This window comes from Rhinoderma darwinii, chromosome 8 (assembly GCF_050947455.1).
Source record: "Rhinoderma darwinii isolate aRhiDar2 chromosome 8, aRhiDar2.hap1, whole genome shotgun sequence".
NCBI lineage: Eukaryota > Metazoa > Chordata > Amphibia > Anura > Rhinodermatidae > Rhinoderma > Rhinoderma darwinii.
In genome coordinates this window covers 5549858-5568136 of record NC_134694.1, presented here as the reverse complement: position 1 = coordinate 5568136, position 18279 = coordinate 5549858, and the positions used below count along the sequence as shown (strand labels likewise).

At 47.8% G+C, this 18279-nt stretch overlaps 1 protein-coding gene across 1 annotated transcript; it reads right to left on the bottom strand.

Annotated features, from left to right (window-relative positions):
* Positions 1–279: 279 nt before the first annotated feature.
* On the bottom strand, positions 280–17453 carry MAN1B1 (mannosidase alpha class 1B member 1). The gene is made up of 13 exons (XM_075834761.1): positions 17215–17453; positions 14785–14893; positions 11415–11560; positions 11210–11331; positions 10608–10717; positions 9835–10020; positions 8907–9055; positions 8062–8250; positions 7784–7974; positions 7480–7600; positions 4499–4696; positions 4270–4401; positions 280–3842 (listed from the first exon to the last, which is right to left on the bottom strand). Exons 1-13 carry the CDS (start codon positions 17320–17322, stop codon positions 3642–3644), a joined length of 1962 nt encoding a protein of 653 aa, XP_075690876.1. The 5' UTR covers positions 17323–17453; the 3' UTR covers positions 280–3641.
* Positions 17454–18279: the final 826 nt, after the last annotated feature.

Sequence of the window (18279 nt, the reverse complement as noted above, 5' to 3'; positions counted from 1 at the left end):
GTTTTAATGGCAACCTTATCGGTTGTCACCCAGCTTTCCCAGAAACAGTTGAATAACAAGTTGCAGTGGACGTAGAGAGCTCCAAATCCTCTGCATAGCCATAGAGTTACATGATAAAAATCTGTCTACCTGCAGCCACCAGTAGAGGGAGCTCACTGAATACAGATTATACATTGAGCTCAATAATAAACACAGTATGCAGTGAGCTCCCTCTAGTGGTGGTTGCAGGCAGCCAGGAAAACATATTAAATACAGCGCAATAATACCAATAACCACATGACAGATTAACTCATTGTAATCTTTACTGGAGCCAGCAAGGTAAACGTTACATAAGGTCATCGTAGAAGATGCAGAAAGGTTTTATTGCAAAAAAAAAACAAAACTCGGAAAACCTGTAAATTAAGATTTTACAGTTTCAACAAAATAAAATTGCGCTTTGCGAGGTGACCTTGGTCCTAGGACACTCGTACACGTTCTTCGTAATAAACCGTCAGGTGAATTTGGCTTTTGTATAACTGGAATGATCCTGATCATTCGGAATATAGTTCTCAGTTACCATTGGTGAACCTACAGTATTGTATAAGGCAACTGCATAAATAGCAACTCCCTCATTTTAGGAATTCCTCCCCCGTATTAACCCTGCAGAGAAATCGGGCACACTACAGTAAATCCAATGCCAGCCTGCAGTACTGGTCACCCACCACCGGTGTCACTGGTGAGCAATGGAATCAGCCCTCTGCTTATATCCCACCTAACTATATATATATGTCCTGTCCTGCTGAAACCTGAAACAGGAGCATTTATATCATGTCACAACACTAAGGTAGGGGAGGATGAGCTGCTGGAGATCGGCGACATCTTTATTTATAAAAGAAAAAAAAAAAAAGTGGTGTGACTCTCACCTTAAATGGTAGATCACTATCCCTATAGCTTTGTACAGCTGTTGTTGTCACATCTTATACTCCAATCACATCCAGAGCAGTTCCTGTTTGCTCCTAAATCATATCTCCCTGCACGGTCAGTGTCTACAGCTGTAATGCATTGTAGGGGATGTAGTGTTTAGATAAACTCCATATTTTACCATGCAATTAAAAGGGTTAACTCAATATTAAATGTTACCCCTTAACCACAGGATAGGTGATAACATGCTGAATGGTGGGGGGACGACTGCAGGGACCCTCGCTGAACACGACAACGGGGGGTCCCGTTCCTCCATATGAATGGAGCAGCAGGTTGTGCAGTCGCCCTGCTTCACTCATTCTCTATGGCACTGCCGGAGATAGCCGAGCGCTGTACTCAGCAGTCCCATAGACAGTGAATGGAGCGGCAGTCCGCATGCACGACCTACTGCGCCATTCATTCGGAGGAACGAGACCTGTGTACTTGTGATCGGTGGGGGTCCCAGAGGTCGGACCCCCACCGATCAGCATGTTGTCACCTATCCTGTTGTTAGAGGATAACATTTAATCTTGGTACAACCCCTTTAAGAGGAGTCATGCCTAAAGCACTTGGTACATACTTAAAGGACTGGACTTAAATGTGACACTTCCATGTTTTCACCAGCAGGGGGAGCAGTATATTTTATTATTATAGCAATCATTCAGAATTGGCCCTGTAAGTAGGTGCGATTCCTGTAAACGAGGAGGTTAATATATACATATGCACATATATACAATAATCACCCAAATATGCAACCCCCACTCATATCAAATAAACTCTATATATATAATAAAGATGAATATATTATATTACCCTTCATGTATAATATAGAACACAGATAAAGCAACGTCATCACTCGTTCTCCCCCCCTCATATATTACCAACGGCACGGTGCGGCATCGCCTATGATACAACCTGGACGCAGTGAACGGACCCCGCTAACGTTATATCCTGAATTGCACTTTTCCGGTAACGGCCACTTTGGTTAATGAGGACTAGAGAGGAGCGGTTCAGCCGCCTATAAAATACAATATGAACCGATTGGCTGATCTCATGGCAGGGCGGGCTTAGTTGCAGGTCACCTTCCAATCACATTGCCCACCATGCCCTATAATGAGCCAATCGTTGGCCAATCCCATAGCCGGCCTTCTAGGAAGAAATCACCCAGCACAGTGTTAGAGGCACCTCAGAGATTGACGGCAGTGACACCCCCCCACCCGAACACCCCCAATTATCTACAGCCGCATTACATTCCAATGCATTGGCTATGGGTGGCTGAGAAAGCGGCAATGTAGGGTCAGGGTTACACTCACTTGATACATTGTAACACCGGACGCATCCCAGCATCAAGTGAATGTCGGGGTTCTTACCAAAAATGACCTATTCACAGTCCAAAATTGTGGCTCAGTGTACGAGTAAGTTCATCCCTAATCTTGCAGAGTTCCCCTGATATACAACCTATTTATATTAACCCCCACCAAATCATAAAGAAGCTGTATTTAGGGGCTGAGGCTAATAGAGGGGCTTCCAATTACACCCACCCCTCTAATAGGAGACATGGAAAGACGTTGTCCAAAGAGGTCAGTATCCTGCACACGAGAGCGGAATATAGGTGTACTGTCCCTTTAAGACAGAAGTCCGTATCCCCATCCAGTTCTAGGCATAAAAATAAAAGTGACCCCCTTAGCTCTCTCCCTTTCCGCTGCCATGTTTTGGTCGCTGCGGCAGAAGTCGAGATCTCAGGTGGAGGCCTCAGTATTTACACATGAAGCAGATCGGTCACAGTTATAATGGGATTTAGTCACAGTGTTCCCCAAAAATACAAGCGGGACGGCTTCCTGGCCTGAAAAAAATCCGGACCTGGTTAATTCTCAGTTTTTTTTTTGCCAAAGGCTCAGCTTAAACGTCTTCATTCCTGAGTTATAAAACAAATATTTAAAGTTCTACCCATCAAAACTTTTTTTTTTTTTTAAAATAGGTCGAGAATTCTGTGCTAATTTAATATAAAACGGGTCAGAGATCAAATTCCCTTCACACAGCCATAGAGATACATTATAAAAGTGCCATCCTGAAATCACCACTAGAGGGAGCTCCCACATATGGGTAATGTACAGCTCCCATTCAACTCAATAATAGTAATCTCCCCCTAGTGGTAGCTGCAGGAAGACAGAATTTTTTCAGCAAAAGCTGAAAAGTAACAGGAAGTTTTAGCCAATCGTGAGGGCTCAGTGGTCAATAAGGAAACTGCAAAATTATTATCTTTTTTTTTTTTTTACAGATTCCTTTTAACCCTACGGCCGTTCGAAGGGACTAGTGGTATAAAAAAAAAAAACGTAGGACCTAAAAATAACGACTGACAGGAAAACGTAGAACAAAAAAAAAAAAAGAGGGAACAGACATCAGACATTGCCTTCTTCACCTGATGCTCCCCTGGCGGTCGCCGCCACGAGGACAACTATCGGAAGGTCCAGGCTCCTAGTCCTGAGTTGGGTTTTGGCAGCTTCTACACTTTACAGCAGACGCCGAGTCCTGCGAGGAGACCCAAGAACCTACAGGCCTCAGGTAGAAAAAGAAAAAACAAAAAAAGTGGCGCTCAGAGCGGTTTAGGAGGCCCCCTCTGTATTCAGCATAGTGGACGTAGACCTTCAATGGCCGCCAGGGAGCACGTGTTGAGATGGCCATGGCGTCATGTTATCGTCACGCTAGGAGGTCCAGACCGGGAGCGGGTGCGCCTCCGTGTTGAAGACAAACTTGTCCAGGTTCAGCAGATCAACATCGTCAGAAAAAAGCAGAAATAGGTATTTTAGGGTCTCCCCCAGGAAGAAGCTCTCCATCTTGTCCCGCGGCTGCGGGTTGGTGGCGCTCTGTACGTTGTTGATAGATGTGTAGCCGCCAGATTGGACCTGGTGAGACATGAAGTATATTACTGACAAGACTAAAGAGGTGGTCAATGAAGAAAATCCACCCGCAGCACAAATCTCCCGTTACAATGTATCAGTGCAGGTAAAATCCAGACTGCTTCACAGAGGATCGTCCATTGTCACAAACACTCAGCTGTGAGAAAAATTAAGTCAGGACGTACGGGATGCAAACGAGAATATTCCTATTCATCATCAGCAAGCGGAGCTCCTGAAAACGGGAAATAGCTTATAATAATATTCTTTACCTCTTTAGCTACGCAGACCATTACCCAGAATTCCCTGCAATGCTACAACATGGTAAAGCATTGGTTACCCACGTGGGTGTGGAAAGGACTATGGACCGGCCCATTTATGATATCCAGCGCACCCGGCCGGCCATCGAAGACCCCAGAAAGTGTGAATACAATACCCTGGTGTATTTGTTGAAGTTCTGGAGGATCTCCCAGCCCCAGTCCTGATACTTTGTGTCGCCGGTGAACCGATATAGATAGAAGAGGCTTTCTACGGTCTCAGGCCGCAGGAGGTTGTGTCTGTCCGCAGGCTGCCGGGGAAACAAGACCATAAGATGTCAAATCCGGGGGCCCTTTAAGAACGTCATATAGAGGGGGATCCTAGGAGGGAGGTGTGACACCACTCACCTTGACGTCGATGTCCTTACTCTCCTTTGCAGCCTGTAGGAAGAAGTGAGAGATCTCCGGACTCAGACCGGTCTCCATCTGCTTGTACATCTGATAACAGGTCTCCATGAGGGCCACGGCCATATCCATGTGATCACTGGTGACCCCGTTATGGGCCCCTAAAGCCAACGTCCCTGGCAGGAAGCAGACCAGATGATCCTGAAAGCAGAAAGTAAGACCCCCTATGTACAATGGTGACAACTACTGCCTGGAGGGGGAGGAGCCGCACAGTCCTTAAAGGAGAATTCCACCCTAAAGCCTCGGGTTCTATTTGTCAAGACTCTTATATATGTGACTACTTCACCTCTGCAATTGGTGATAATTTCCTCCTCGCCCTGGTTCCAATATAAACTGTTCCCTGACAACAAGAAATGACGGGAATAGAGTTGTCAGACCTCAGCACTACCCTCGGTCACTGGCTATTTGAAACCATGATGGTCTCTAGGATCTGGAGGACTCTCCGGGGATCAGGTGATCGCTGCAACCACCACCTAAGATTTTGTATCATCAGATGTAATAGAGAAGTAGAGAATAGGGGAAGGGGTTGTCGAAAGTAGAGAACCCCTTTAATTTAGGCGCTCCTTAGGGAACACCCCTCCATTATATGGACTATAAGCAGTAACATATTTGTGTACTAATCGCACGTGAACATTATTAAAGGATAATTTTCTGTGTCACTCATTTTTGTAGTCCCCTCTGATCTCTCTGTACACTGGGATCTCTCGAAAGATGGCAGACCAGCGAGTTAACTATGTAGGTCATGTGACTGCCGCTGGATTGTGGCCGCCTTGTAGCAGGGTTGCCAACCGTCCGTAAATTTGCAGACAGTCCGCAAAAATAGGAAGATTTTCAGATTCCGCTTGACTTCTGCAGAATCTGAAATTATGCAGGCCGGCCGCAGGCAAGGGAGGTCTGTGCCGGGAGTGGACCAAGCCAGTCATCTGACCTGTCACCTGACCTCACGTCAGCGACATGAGGTCAGGTGACTCAGGTCAGGTGACTGGACTTGTCCACTTCTGGGCCATCACCGACCCCAGTCAGAAGTGGAACGCCGCCGCTGCATGTTCGGACATCCTCGGCTCCACCTAACAGTAAATCATATCAGGCAGAGCGGTAGGCTACCACTTACGCTCTCCGCTCTTTTTGCAGTGTGGTGTTTTTTTCAAGGGGGGCAGTGGCGCTATTTTCAAGGGGGGCAGTGGTGCTATTTTCAAGGGGGGCAGTGGTGCTATTTTCAAGGGGGGCTGTGTGGCGCTATTTACAAGGGGGGCTGTGTGGCACTCTTTACAAGGGGGGCTGTGTGGCGCTGTCTACAAGGGAGAGCTGTGTTGCGCTATATACAAGGGGGCTGTGTGGCGCTCTTTACAAGGGGGGGCTGTGTCTTGCGCTATATACAAGGGGGGCTGTGTGGCGCTCTTTACAAGGGGCGCTGTGTGTGGCGCTATTTACAAGGGGGGCTGTGTGGCGCTGTCTACAAGGGAGAGCTGTGTTGCACTATCTACAAGGGGGGCTGTGTGTGGCTATCTACAAGGGGGGCTGTGTGGCGCTATCTACAAGGGGGGCTGTGTGGCGCTATCTACAAGGGGGGCTGTGTGTGGTGTTACCTACAGGGGGCACGGGTACTGATGGGGCACTTTTATTGTGTCGAGCAGTGAGGGATTATTATTACCATCTGGGGCACTGTGGATTACGAGATAGTTTAGAGGACGGGGTATAGGTGGGGAGAATGGGGTATAGGTGGGGCGGACGGAGTGTAGGTGGGGCGGACGGGGTGTAGGTGGGGCTGACGGGGAATAGGTGGGGAGGACGGGGTATGGAGGACGGGGTGTAGGTGGGGAGGACGGGGTGTAGGTGGGGAGGACGGGGTGTAGGTGGGGAGGACGGGGTATAGGTGGGGAGGACGGGGTGTAGGTGGGGAGGACGGGGTGTAGGTGGGGAGGACGGGGTGTAGGTGGGGAGGACGGGGTGTAGGTGGGGAGGACGGGGTGTAGGTGGGGAGGACGGGGTATAGGTGGGGAGGACGGGGTGTAGGTGGGGAGGACGGGGTGTAGGTGGGGAGGACGGGGTGTAGGTGGGGAGGACGGGGTGTAGGTGGGGAGGACGGGGTGTAGGTGGGGAGGACGGGGTGTAGGTGGGGAGGACGGGGTGTAGGTGGGGAGGACGGGGTGTAGGTGGGGAGGACGGGGTGTAGGTGGGGAGGACGGAGTGTAGGTGGGGAGGACGGGGTGTAGGGGGTGTAGGTATGGAGGACGGGGTGTAGGTATGGAGGATGGGGTGTAGGTGGGGAGGATGGTGTATAGGTATGGAGGGTGGGGTATTAGTGGGGAGGACGGGGTATAGGTATGGAGGATGGGGTGTAGGTGGGGAGGATGGTGTATAGGTATGGAGGGTGGGGTATTAGTGGGGAGGACGGGGTATAGGTGGGGAGGAGGCTGTAAAAGTGAGAAACCAGCATGTCTGTGTGTCACATTCTGCAGATACGAGTCGTGGCTGGAATAAGTGGTCACCGTGGTCTGGGTCGGATGGAGAACAAAAAGGGAAAGTGAACGACTAATCAGAGAAATCACCACATGAGTTAGCGGGGAAGCTACAAGCGGAGCTGTGATTGGGGAGTCATTCCTAGCGCCCTGCACACTGCACCGGAAATTATTTTGTAATTTGTCTGTAAAAACTTTGGTCTGTCCGTGATTTTTAGTTCAGTTGTCCAGAAATTTCTGAAATGGAGGTTGGCAACCCTGCTTTGTAGTCACTGGGTGATCGCCGCTACAATGTGACAAGAACAACAGATGCCAATCATGTATGGACTAAAGTTGTGTGTAACAGCACCACCATGTGGTAGATCTGTGGAACTACAGTCAAATATAAAAAAAAATGAAAAAATTTCTTTAAAAAAAAAATAATAAAAAAAATATTTTTGAACAGAAAAAAAAAATAGTCCTCACCATTTTGGGGCTGAAGTGGCCATGAGAAAGTTCCCCAACGAACGTCAGTCTGTTTGGCTCAGACTTCCGTAAAAGATTATTCTTGACGCCTTCAATGGCCTGGATGTAATCTTCCAAGAACCTGCAGGCAGATACAAAGCGTTCAATGCAAGGGTTGTAGTAAAGGTGCTGAGAACATTACAGGGGGGTATTAAAGCTGCAATGGACTGGAATAGTCAGAGCACAATAGGATGGAAACCCCCTCCCATAGGAAGCAGGACCCCCCCCCCCCACCACTGAGATGGTGATTTGTGTATAAACTTACGAGGCCTCTTTTTTGCCGCTTTGAATCCACTGCTTAAGTAAATACTCGTAGTAGCTGTCGGCTCTGGCGCCCAGGGTGAAGACTCCGAGATGGGTGAACTGTCCGCTGTTGGTATTGATGAACATGGGCACCAGGCCGTCACGCTTCCCAGAGAGGGTGTGGACATGTTGGGTGACCTGATCCACCACTTTCTGGAAGAAAAATAAATAAAAATCTATCTAGATTTAGATGGGACACCTACCAAAAAAAAAAAAGAAAAGTAAAACGGTGCCAATTACTGTAAACTGTTCATCCCCAGTCAACCTAGACAGCTCCCGAAACTCCAACTGGATGCTGGTGACTTCTGCCACTGTGCTGTCAGACGTCCAGCGTGGAGGATGGGCAGTGCCCTTTCCAATGTTGACATCTGAGTAAGGCACTTTGGACGGGGTGTTGAAGGCTGGGAGCAGGCGCGTGCCAATGTCTTTCTGGGGACACAGAGGAGAGAGCAGAGATTTAGGAGGACAGGGCTTGGAGGATTCATTTACAGACATAGCACTCTGGCGTTCAATGTAAAATGTATTTCTATGGCTTGAGATCTTATTGAGGTGTGAACCACGACGCATTCTCCTATTCAGGTCTGTATGAGGCTGGTAGCAATTCCTCCGAGTACCACCAGATGGCGATAGATCTACCTATTACACATTAAGATCACTTCCTCCACCCCCTATGATCGGGGACCATGATGTAATTCGGCAGAGAGATTAATCTTGTGACCGGGATGTGTTTGCGGAATGGTTGGGAAGCCCCGATTTATTCTGTGACAATCCCTCTGAGAACCACCAGGTGGCGACAGACCAGTTCTCAATACTAAGCTAATTGTAGGGATGGCAATTACATTGGTTCTAGTTGCTATAGACCAGGGATGTCAGGGCATGCTGGGAGTTGTAGTTTTACAACAGCTGGAGGGTCACAGGTTGCAGATCCCGGCTATAGACATTACCCCACCCCCCAAATTCCCTATTATGCTTGGGAAACTCCGCACCTCAGGACTCCTTGTATTAAATGTTATTAAGTTTCACTCGCTGGCAGGGGGGGGGGTTCATAGAAAACCCAGGTGGGTATGTAACGGAGCGGAACGTACCGCCTTCTCAAGGAACAACGGGTCCTGGGTCAGGTGGTAGGTGCTCAGCAGTCCCCCCAGTACCCGGATGGTGGTCTCAAACAGGTTGACATCGACATTTTTAGCAAACGTCAGCTTGGTGGCCACCCATTCTCTGGCCTCCTGAAATTCTAAAATAAAAAAATCGGAGGAAGAAAAATACATTAAATATCAATTTAAAGGGACAGCGACATGTTAGAAGATAACATCAGTGGGGGTCCGGGAGCAGAGACCCCATCCTGTAATAGACAAGCTACTTTAACATGGTTGATGTTTTTTTTTTTTTTTTAAAAGGGGTTTCATATAATAAAATCCCTGCAACTTTCTAAAATATATTGCATTTCAAGGTCTCTGCTTGCTGTCAGTAAATGAGAAAGTTAATATCCTGATAGCCTGAAACTTCTCACAGCTGAGGGTTTGATACAATTATACCCAGTCTAGACAATCTTTTGTGAGCAACAGCAGCACAAACCTCTTTCCTGTCTTGATAGGTTGCTACAATGTATCAGTGCAGGTAAAATGTATCAGTGTGGAATTCATGTTTTCTAGCTCACATAAGTTTGTCTAGACTGGATAAAATTTAAGCTGTGAAGTATTAGTGATGGTTTTCAGCCTCTGGGTGGAACAAAAAAACAAACGGTCCTAATCACTGACAGCAAGCAGAGATCTTGACATGGTAAAGAAAACCACAAGCTCCTTTAATTTTGGACACAGCGACTGGGTGGGGTATCACAAAAAGAGACCCCACAGCACTCAGCATCACATCAACACTCCAACACAACACCCTTTAATTAGAAGGTCCGACAACGACGTGGAGATCAGCGGCGCCTTCAAGGCACAGAGATCTACAATCAGGGGCTTGGGCACGTTTACCAGCTCCACCGCCTCTCCGTTCTGAGGAAATATTCACCTTCTTTCAGGCCAAGGATCCACATGGTGTCCAGAGCGTCAATGAGCGTGAGGCCGAGTCCAAACCATTCACCGTAGGATTTAGAAATTGGTTTCAACTCATCGTGACCCCAGGCGAACTCCTTGTAACCCTTCCACGCATGACGGAACGCCTCGATGACGGCCTCCTGGCGCTCGCTGATCGGAACTGGCGGAATAGAACAGATCATTATGTCGGCTCAGCGCGACTGCATCTAAAAACTGCAGCAAAAGCGTGCAAAGGGTTAATCAGTGTAGAACGAAAAGATCTGCCACCTTCTAATATGCTCTGTGCATCAATACCTCACTATTTTCAAAATCTCTGCTTGCGGTCAGTGAATGGGAACATTCAGAGATTACATGGAGTGGCTGAAAACCAGTCTGATAGGTGCAGGGCTCGTTACAAGACAAATCTACTGCACTGTAAGGAGCCCTGTACCTGGAAATGTAAGAACCCATTCACTGACAGCATCAGAGATCTTGAAAACGGTGAAGAATTGATATACAAAGTAAATTAATAAGTTGCAGAAGTTTTTTTTTTATGTATACAGCGATTAAGCTTTATTTACATAGAACAAGGACGCCCCTTTAGGTTTTGTGAACAATTGATCGAAACTGGCGCAGTTGCCCATCCCAACCAATCAGATTCTAGCTCTAGTTTTCAACCTGATTGGTTGCTATGGACAACTGCACCGCTTATACTTTGCGCCCGTTTTGATAAATCTCCCTCCACATGAGAGCATCAAAGCCGAGTACCTGGTTCCTTTTGCTCAGGGGCATCCGGAGTCGGGGGTCTCGTGGGCTCCTGGGCTTTGTTTGGAGATGGCGCCGACGTCTGGACGGGTTCGATCACTGCGCCTCTCCAGCTGCAAACACAGACAAGAGACTGTAGAGATGTGGGAACTTATGAAATAGTAATCCTCTCTATCATTTCAGAGATCTCGGCTTGCTGTCAGTGAATGGGAACATTTAGTATTTACATCTGATGGGCTTGTAGATATTAGTGCCGCCGCTGTGTTTAGTTCTTAGAGGATTGTCTACACCGTTACATTGTAACAAAAGCAGAAACGTGAGTAGAAGAAGATCAGGATAGGTTTTATATTCACTGACTGCAAGCAGAGATCTTGAAACTTTTACTGAGGAAATGAAACACAAAGTATATGAAGAAGTAACAAAATGATTGCGTTTTCATTACATAGGCCCGGTCGATTCTCTTAAAGGGACAGTACATACTGAGGGGGATAGGCGCATCACTTAAAGGGCCATACACTTGAAGATAACTGGGAACGGTTTTCCCACTGGTGGATATGGTTACGGCAATGACTACGAACCCTACTGCGGAGTGATCGCACAGCTACCTGATGACCGGCTGGTTGTTCTCCGCCTCGTCCGGCCGCTGCTCGTTATCTTCCAGCTTTTGGTTCTTGGTCGGTGCTGGGTGTAGGTTCGGTGGTCCGCGCTTATTTGGTCTCCTGGGCTTCTACAAAAGAAATCAAAATGAAACCCACCTACAATAAAAAAAAGACCCATCCCCCACGCTTACCCACATAAGACCCACTGTACCTGCTGCTGGGGCAGTGGTGGCGGCTTTGGTAGATTGACATCTAGGTCTTCTGCTTGATTAGGGGCTGGTAAGACCGCTGGCTGTGCAGGATTATAACCTGGCAAGTCCCGGCCCTCATTACTCCCTTCTATCTGACTCGTAAGATCTAAATACAGCACAAAGACAGTGGTGAGTGAAGAATCCCACCCCGAACCCCCCAATCTGCAGCCCCCATTATTGGTCCTACAGAGGCTGAACCTGCATGAGAAAGTGTAACAAATACAGAAGTGATAGCTCCAATCTGTGCAGCTTCCATTCACTGCCCAACCGGTCTAACTGCATATCTCATCTGCAGCTCCGGGCCTCCACCCACCGCAGCTCCGACCATCATTGTAATATAGAATTATCTACATACAGCAGAGTCACTGGGTACATACATCACTTATCCTGAGTTATATCCTGTATTATACCCCAGAGCTGCGCTCACTATTCTGCTGGTGGAGTCACTGTGTACATACATTACATGACTTATCCTGTACTGATCCTGAGTTATATCCTGTATTATACTCCAGAGCTGCACTCACTATTCTGCTGGTGGAGTCACTGTGTACATACATTACATTACTTATCCTGTACTGATCCTGAGTTACATCCTGTATTATACTCCAGAGCTGCGCTCACTATTCTGCTGGTGGAGTCATTGTGTACATACATTACATTACTTATCCTGTATTGATCCTGAGTTACATCCTGTATTATACTCCAGAGCTGCACTCACTATTCTGCTGGTGGAGTCACTGTGCACATACATTACATTACTGATCCTGTACTGATCCTGAGTTACATCCTGTATTATACTCCAGAGCTGCGCTCACTATTCTGCTGGTGTAGTCACTGTGTACATACATTACATTACTTATCCTGTACTGATCCTGAGTTATATACTGTATTATACTCCAGAGCTGCACTCACTACTCTGCTGGTGGAGTCACTGTGTACATACATTATATTACTTATCCTGTACTGATTCTGAGTTACATCCTGTATTATACTCCAGAGCTGCACTCACTATTCTGCTGGTGGGGTCACTGTGTACATACATGACATTACTTATCCTGTACTGATCCAGAGTTATATCCTGTATTATACTCCAGAGCTGTGCTCACTATTCTGCTGGCGGTGTCACTGTGTACATACATTATATTACTTATCCTGTACTGACCCTGAGTTACATCCTGTATTATACTCCAGAGCTGCACTCACTATTCTGCTGGTGGAGTCACTATGTAAATACATTACATTACTGATCCTGAGTTACATCCTGTATTATACTCCAGAGCTGCACTCACTATTCTGCTGGTGGAGTCACTGTGTACATACATTACATTACTTATCCTGTACTGATCCTGAGTTACATCCTGTATTATACTCCAGAGCTGCACTCACTATTCTGCTGGTGGAATCACTGTGTACACACATTACATTACTTATCCTGTACTGATCCTGAGTTATATCCTGTATTATACTCCAGAGCTGCACTCACTATTCTGCTGGTGGAGTCACTCTGTATATACATTACATTACTTAGCCTGTACTGATCCTGAGTTACATCCTGTATTATACTCCAGAGCTGCACTCACTATTCTGCTAGTGGAGTCACTGTGTACATACATTACTTATCCTGTACTGATCCTGAGTTATATCCTGTATTATACTCCAGAGCTGCACTCACTATTCTGCTGGTGGAGTCACTGTGTACATATATTACATTACTTATCCTGTACTGATCCTGAGTTACATCCTGTATTATACTCCAGAGCTGCACTCACTATTCTGCTGGTGGAGTCACTATGTAAATACATTACATTACTGATCCTGAGTTACATCCTGTATTATACTCCAGAGCTGCACTCACTATTCTGCTGGTGGAGTCACTGTATACATACATTATATTACGTATCCTGTACTGATCCTGAGTTACATCCTGTATTATACTCCAGAGCTGCACTCACTATTCTGCTGGTGGAGTCACTGTATACATACATTATATTACTTATCCTGTACTGATCCTGAGTTACATCCTGTATTATACTCCAGAGCTGCACTCACTATTCTGCTGGTGGAGTCACTGTATACATACATTATATTACTTATCCTGTACTGATCCTGAGTTACATCCTGTATTATACTCCAGAGCTGCACTCACTATTCTGCTGGTGGAGTCACTGTGTACATACATTACATTACTTATCCTGTACTGATCCTGAGTTATATCCTGTATTATACTCCAGAGCTGCACTCACTATTCTGCTGGTGGAGTCACTGTGTACATACATTACTTATCCTGTACTGATCCTGTGTTACATCCTGTATTATACTCCAGAGCTGCACTCACTATTCTGCTGGTGGAGTCACTGTGTACATACATTACATTACTTATCCTGTACTGATCCGGAGTTATATCCTGTATTATACTCCAGAGCTGCACTCAGTATTCTGCTGGTGGAGTCACTGTATACATACATTACATTACTTATCCTGTACTGATCCTGAGTTACATCCTGTATTATACTCCAGAGCTGCACTCACTATTCTGCTGGTGGAGTCACTATGTAAATACATTACATTACTGATCCTGAGTTACATCCTGTATTATACTCCAGAGCTGCACTCACTATTCTGCTGGTGGAGTCACTGTATACATACATTATATTACTTATCCTGTACTGATCCTGAGTTACATCCTGTATTATACTCCAGAGCTGCACTCACTATTCTGCTGGTGGAGTCACTGTATACATACATTACATTACTTATCCTGTACTGATCCTGAGTTACATCATGTATTATACTCCAGAGCTGCACTCACTATTCTGCTGGTAGAGTCACTGTGTACATACATTACATTACTTATCCTGTACTGATCCTGTATTATACTCCAGAGCTGCACTCACTATTCTGCTGGTGGAGTCACTGTGTACATACATTACATTACTTCTCCTGTACTGATCCTGAGTTACATCATGTATTATACTCCAGAGCTGCACTCACAATCCTGCAGCTTCAAAGCGGAAATCTCCCAGTATTCCCTGCTTGTCCAGTGTCCGCTTGCTCTTTTGCTTTGCATTCTGGGAAGTGTCATCTTTACACAAGGAACTGTACAATCGTCTGATGCAGGAAAAACTAAGTACCCCCTGCATTATAGCTCAGTTTATCAGATGACATGCTTACTGACTGTTTCCAATAATAACTAACAGATTAGTAAGAATATAAATGAGGTAGTTCTCCAGTTTCTATATAACGTTTGGATTTCCGGCATGTTTTTTTACTATATGTGCCCCTCTCATGTTTCGGAGATCTAATCACAGTGACCCGGCAGACGACACTTACTTTTCCAGTGCTCGCCCAAGTTGGAGAAGGACACGACCCCGGAGACAGCCAGCAAGGTGCACAGGAAGAGGATGATGCTGCGCTGCAACCTCGACAGCTGCTTCCATTTCTAAAAGACAAGACCGGAAACGTGGTCACGGGAGGAGACGGGCAGGGACTGGCAGCCACTACCACTAACTGGAGATTATGGGGCCCTATGGCAAAACGATGTCACTGAGGGATATTATATATCAGCCCATGACCATATATAACAGGGACCACCTGCACCATGTCCGGACGTGCCTCCTCCCCCAAAAAAGAGGAATTCACCAATATTCTATGTACTGGCACCAGCGTGGCAAGGAGTGTCAGGACGGGGTATATAGAATACATCCATAATGAGCCCAGGGTACACCACCCATATAGTAACCTATAGGAACCACCACCCCCCCCCTCCCCTGCACCTAAACACAAAGAATATTACAACCAATCACCCCGTGGATGCCGTGGACTGAGATGGATCTCAACAGGTGCCCCATAATGTAGCCAAAACAGACAACTCCTATAAAAGGGGGGCTGTCCGGGCATATATCAGGGCACCGGCATGGCACATACTGACCTGCTCCATCCCCCACAGTGTAGAAGCTCCGCTCTCGTGCAGCATCGGGGGTGTATATGTATATATACTTGAAGTGTCACTCCCTCCCAGCTGGTAACACTATACCCCCCGTAGACACGCAGCCGCCATTAAGACACAGGAGACTGGTGACAGCTCTATATCCAGGAGACAGTGCGAGGTATCAGGGAGGATTACAACCCCCACTATATACAGTGTAATGTGTCGTGTGCCCGGGTGGGGGTGGTTATTGGGCTCTGCCGTTCTGTGATGCCCCCACACTAGAGGGTTCTTGGGAACGAATGGGAGAGAAATGTATAAATAGTGGCATAAGATAGAAGTGTTGGCGGCTGCCAGGTTTCTTGTGTGGCGTAGAAGACATTGCAAAAATAAAGATCAGCGGCGCCATCACGCTAGAGTAACACGAGGCAGCGCCACTGCCACACTGTAGGGACCACAGATCAGCGGCGCCATCACAGTGTATGTACCGCAGACCAGCGTCATCGTGACACCAGAGGAACTACAGAGAAGATGCGCTGTACGGCCTCAGGCACACAAACAAATCTGCGGGTGAATATCGGACCCATTCATTTCTATGGGCCCAGACAGACGACCGTGAAATCAATGTGTGCACGGGAAATGAGCTGCGGGCGGCTCGCGGATGACACTCCGAGGCTGTCCGTGCCGTGGCACATGGCTACAGTCAACCCAGGGCAGCGCCAACATCAAACCAGAGCCACCACAGAGCAACGAGACAATCACACTGTAGGGACCACAGAGCAGCGGCACAGTCACAGTGTAGGGACCACAGAGCAACGAGACCATCACAGTGTAGGGACCACAGAGCAGCGGTGCCGTCAGAGTCTAGGGACCACAGAGCAGCGGTGCCGTCACAGTCTAGGGACCACAGAGCAGCGGTGCCGTCACAGTCTAGGGACCACAGAGCAGCGGTGCCGTCACAGTCTAGGGACCACAGAGCAGCGGTGCCGTCACAGTCTAGGGACCACAGAGCAGCAGTGTAGGGACCACAGAGCAGCGGCAGTCGCAGTGTAGGGACCACAGAGCAGCGGTGCCGTCACAGTGTAGGAACCACAGAGCAGCGGTGCCGTCACAGTGTAGGAACCACAGAGCAGCGGTACCGTCACAGTGTAGGGACAAAAGAGCAGCAGTGCCGTCACAGTGTAGGGACCACAGAGCAGCGGCGCCGTCACAGTGTAGGGACCACAGAGCAGCGGCACAGTCACATTGTGGGGACCACAGAGCAGCGGCACAGTCACATTGTGGGGACCACAGAGCAGCGGCACAGTCACATTGTGGGGACCACAGAGCAGCGGTGCCGTCACAGTGTAGGGACCACAGAGCAGCGGCACAGTCACATTGTGGGGACCACAGAGCAGCGGCACAGTCACATTGTGGGGACCACAGAGCAGCGGCACAGTCACATTGTGGGGACCAGAGAGCAGCGGCAAAGTCACATTGTGGGGACCAGAGAGCAGCGGCACAGTCACATTGTGGGGACCACAGAGCAGAGGCGCCGTCACACAGAGTTTATCAGACGATTCACGCTGTCACTCCGGGGCAACCTTAGAATACTAGGGGGCACCGCACCAGAGGGGAGGAGCATGGGCACCGAGGATAGAAGGTGACAGTGCCTAGAACATACAGCGCCCAGTACATGGAAGAATAAAACCTGGGGGCATAGAGTGACCCAAATAATGACACCCCAAAATACATGATAGGGGCGGGGCTTGCACGGCTCAGACGTCATTAACCCTTGCCGTTCCCTCTGAGCCAATAACAGGTGTCATTAACCCCTCCCAGCCCGGGCCTCTTACCCGCCAGCACGACCTCCGCCTCCAGCCCTTGCTGTTGTTGTAGCCGCCGCTGCTGTCCGGCTGGATGAGGGTGACGGACATAAAGTCCCGGCGCTGCGGGGAGTACATGACTGCTGTGGTTTACCCGCTCCCCATGCCAAGACTCCCCGGGGAAGGAGGAGTAACTCTAGGGCGGAGCGGTAACTACAGCCCGCGGCTGCGGCCTACCCTTCCATGTAAACAACCTGACAAGTGCCATGCGGGGGTTACTGCGCATGCGCGGCAAGAACACAGCAGCCTCTAGTGGTGACAAAGCATAGCCGCCATATTGGATGAGGGCACTTCCCTTACTGTCCCAGTATCTTACTGGGAATGGATAGTGACCAGCAGATGTATATCATGAGGGGACATTTATCTAATCACTACAATGAAGCAGTGGCCCATAGCAACCAGTCAGGTCACTGCTTTCATTTACAAAGGGCTTCTAAGAAATGACAGCTAAAATCTGACAGGTTGCTATGGGCAACCGCTTAGTTTTTCTTGCTCTAGTTTTGATATATCTGTATATTTCTTATCCTCCATTTTTTAATATTCACCTAAAAATATATTATTGGGCAGGATTGTAGCGTCCATATTACAGCGGTCTGAATGAGGATGAGAGGTTCTTCCATTAGGACAACCCTTTTCTATATGACTTGTTATGACCTATGGACGTCATGAAGAGGAGTTCGCTGCTGGGGTCTCCCTCTATAAAGCCCCATTGCACCCATATTTAAAGGGAACCTGTCAGCACGTTTACGCCGCCCTAAGTGCAGGCAAAATTAATCTGCTGACTGGTTCTCTTTATTTTCCATTTTTTGCGGATCGCACGCTGGCCCGTTGTCCTATCCCTGCCCGTTTTTGTGGACCCGTGCCACCATTCAAGACTCTGGGTCCACAAAAATAACTCAGCACCCAGATGCCATCCACGTGCTGTCCACCTATTGCGGATACGTTGCTAGATAATCCGATCCCGCGTCCTTCTTATGGGTACAGACCGCGAAATACGGATGACACACGGAAACAACACGGACATACGTTGCAACT

Bases quoted from the DNA above. Each gene is read 5' to 3' on its own strand.
- MAN1B1 (XM_075834761.1), bottom strand. From the start codon at position 17,322: ATGTACTCCCCGCAGCGCCGGGACTTTATGTCCGTCACCCTCATCCAG. The intron at 11,561-14,784 runs GTAAGTGTCGTC...TGCTGTATTTAG, and splicing joins CTTGGGCGAGCACTGGAAAA to ATCTTACGAGTCAGATAGAA. The intron at 3,843-4,269 runs GTATTGTATTCA...ATGTCTCACCAG, and splicing joins ACTTCAACAAATACACCAGG to GTCCAATCTGGCGGCTACAC.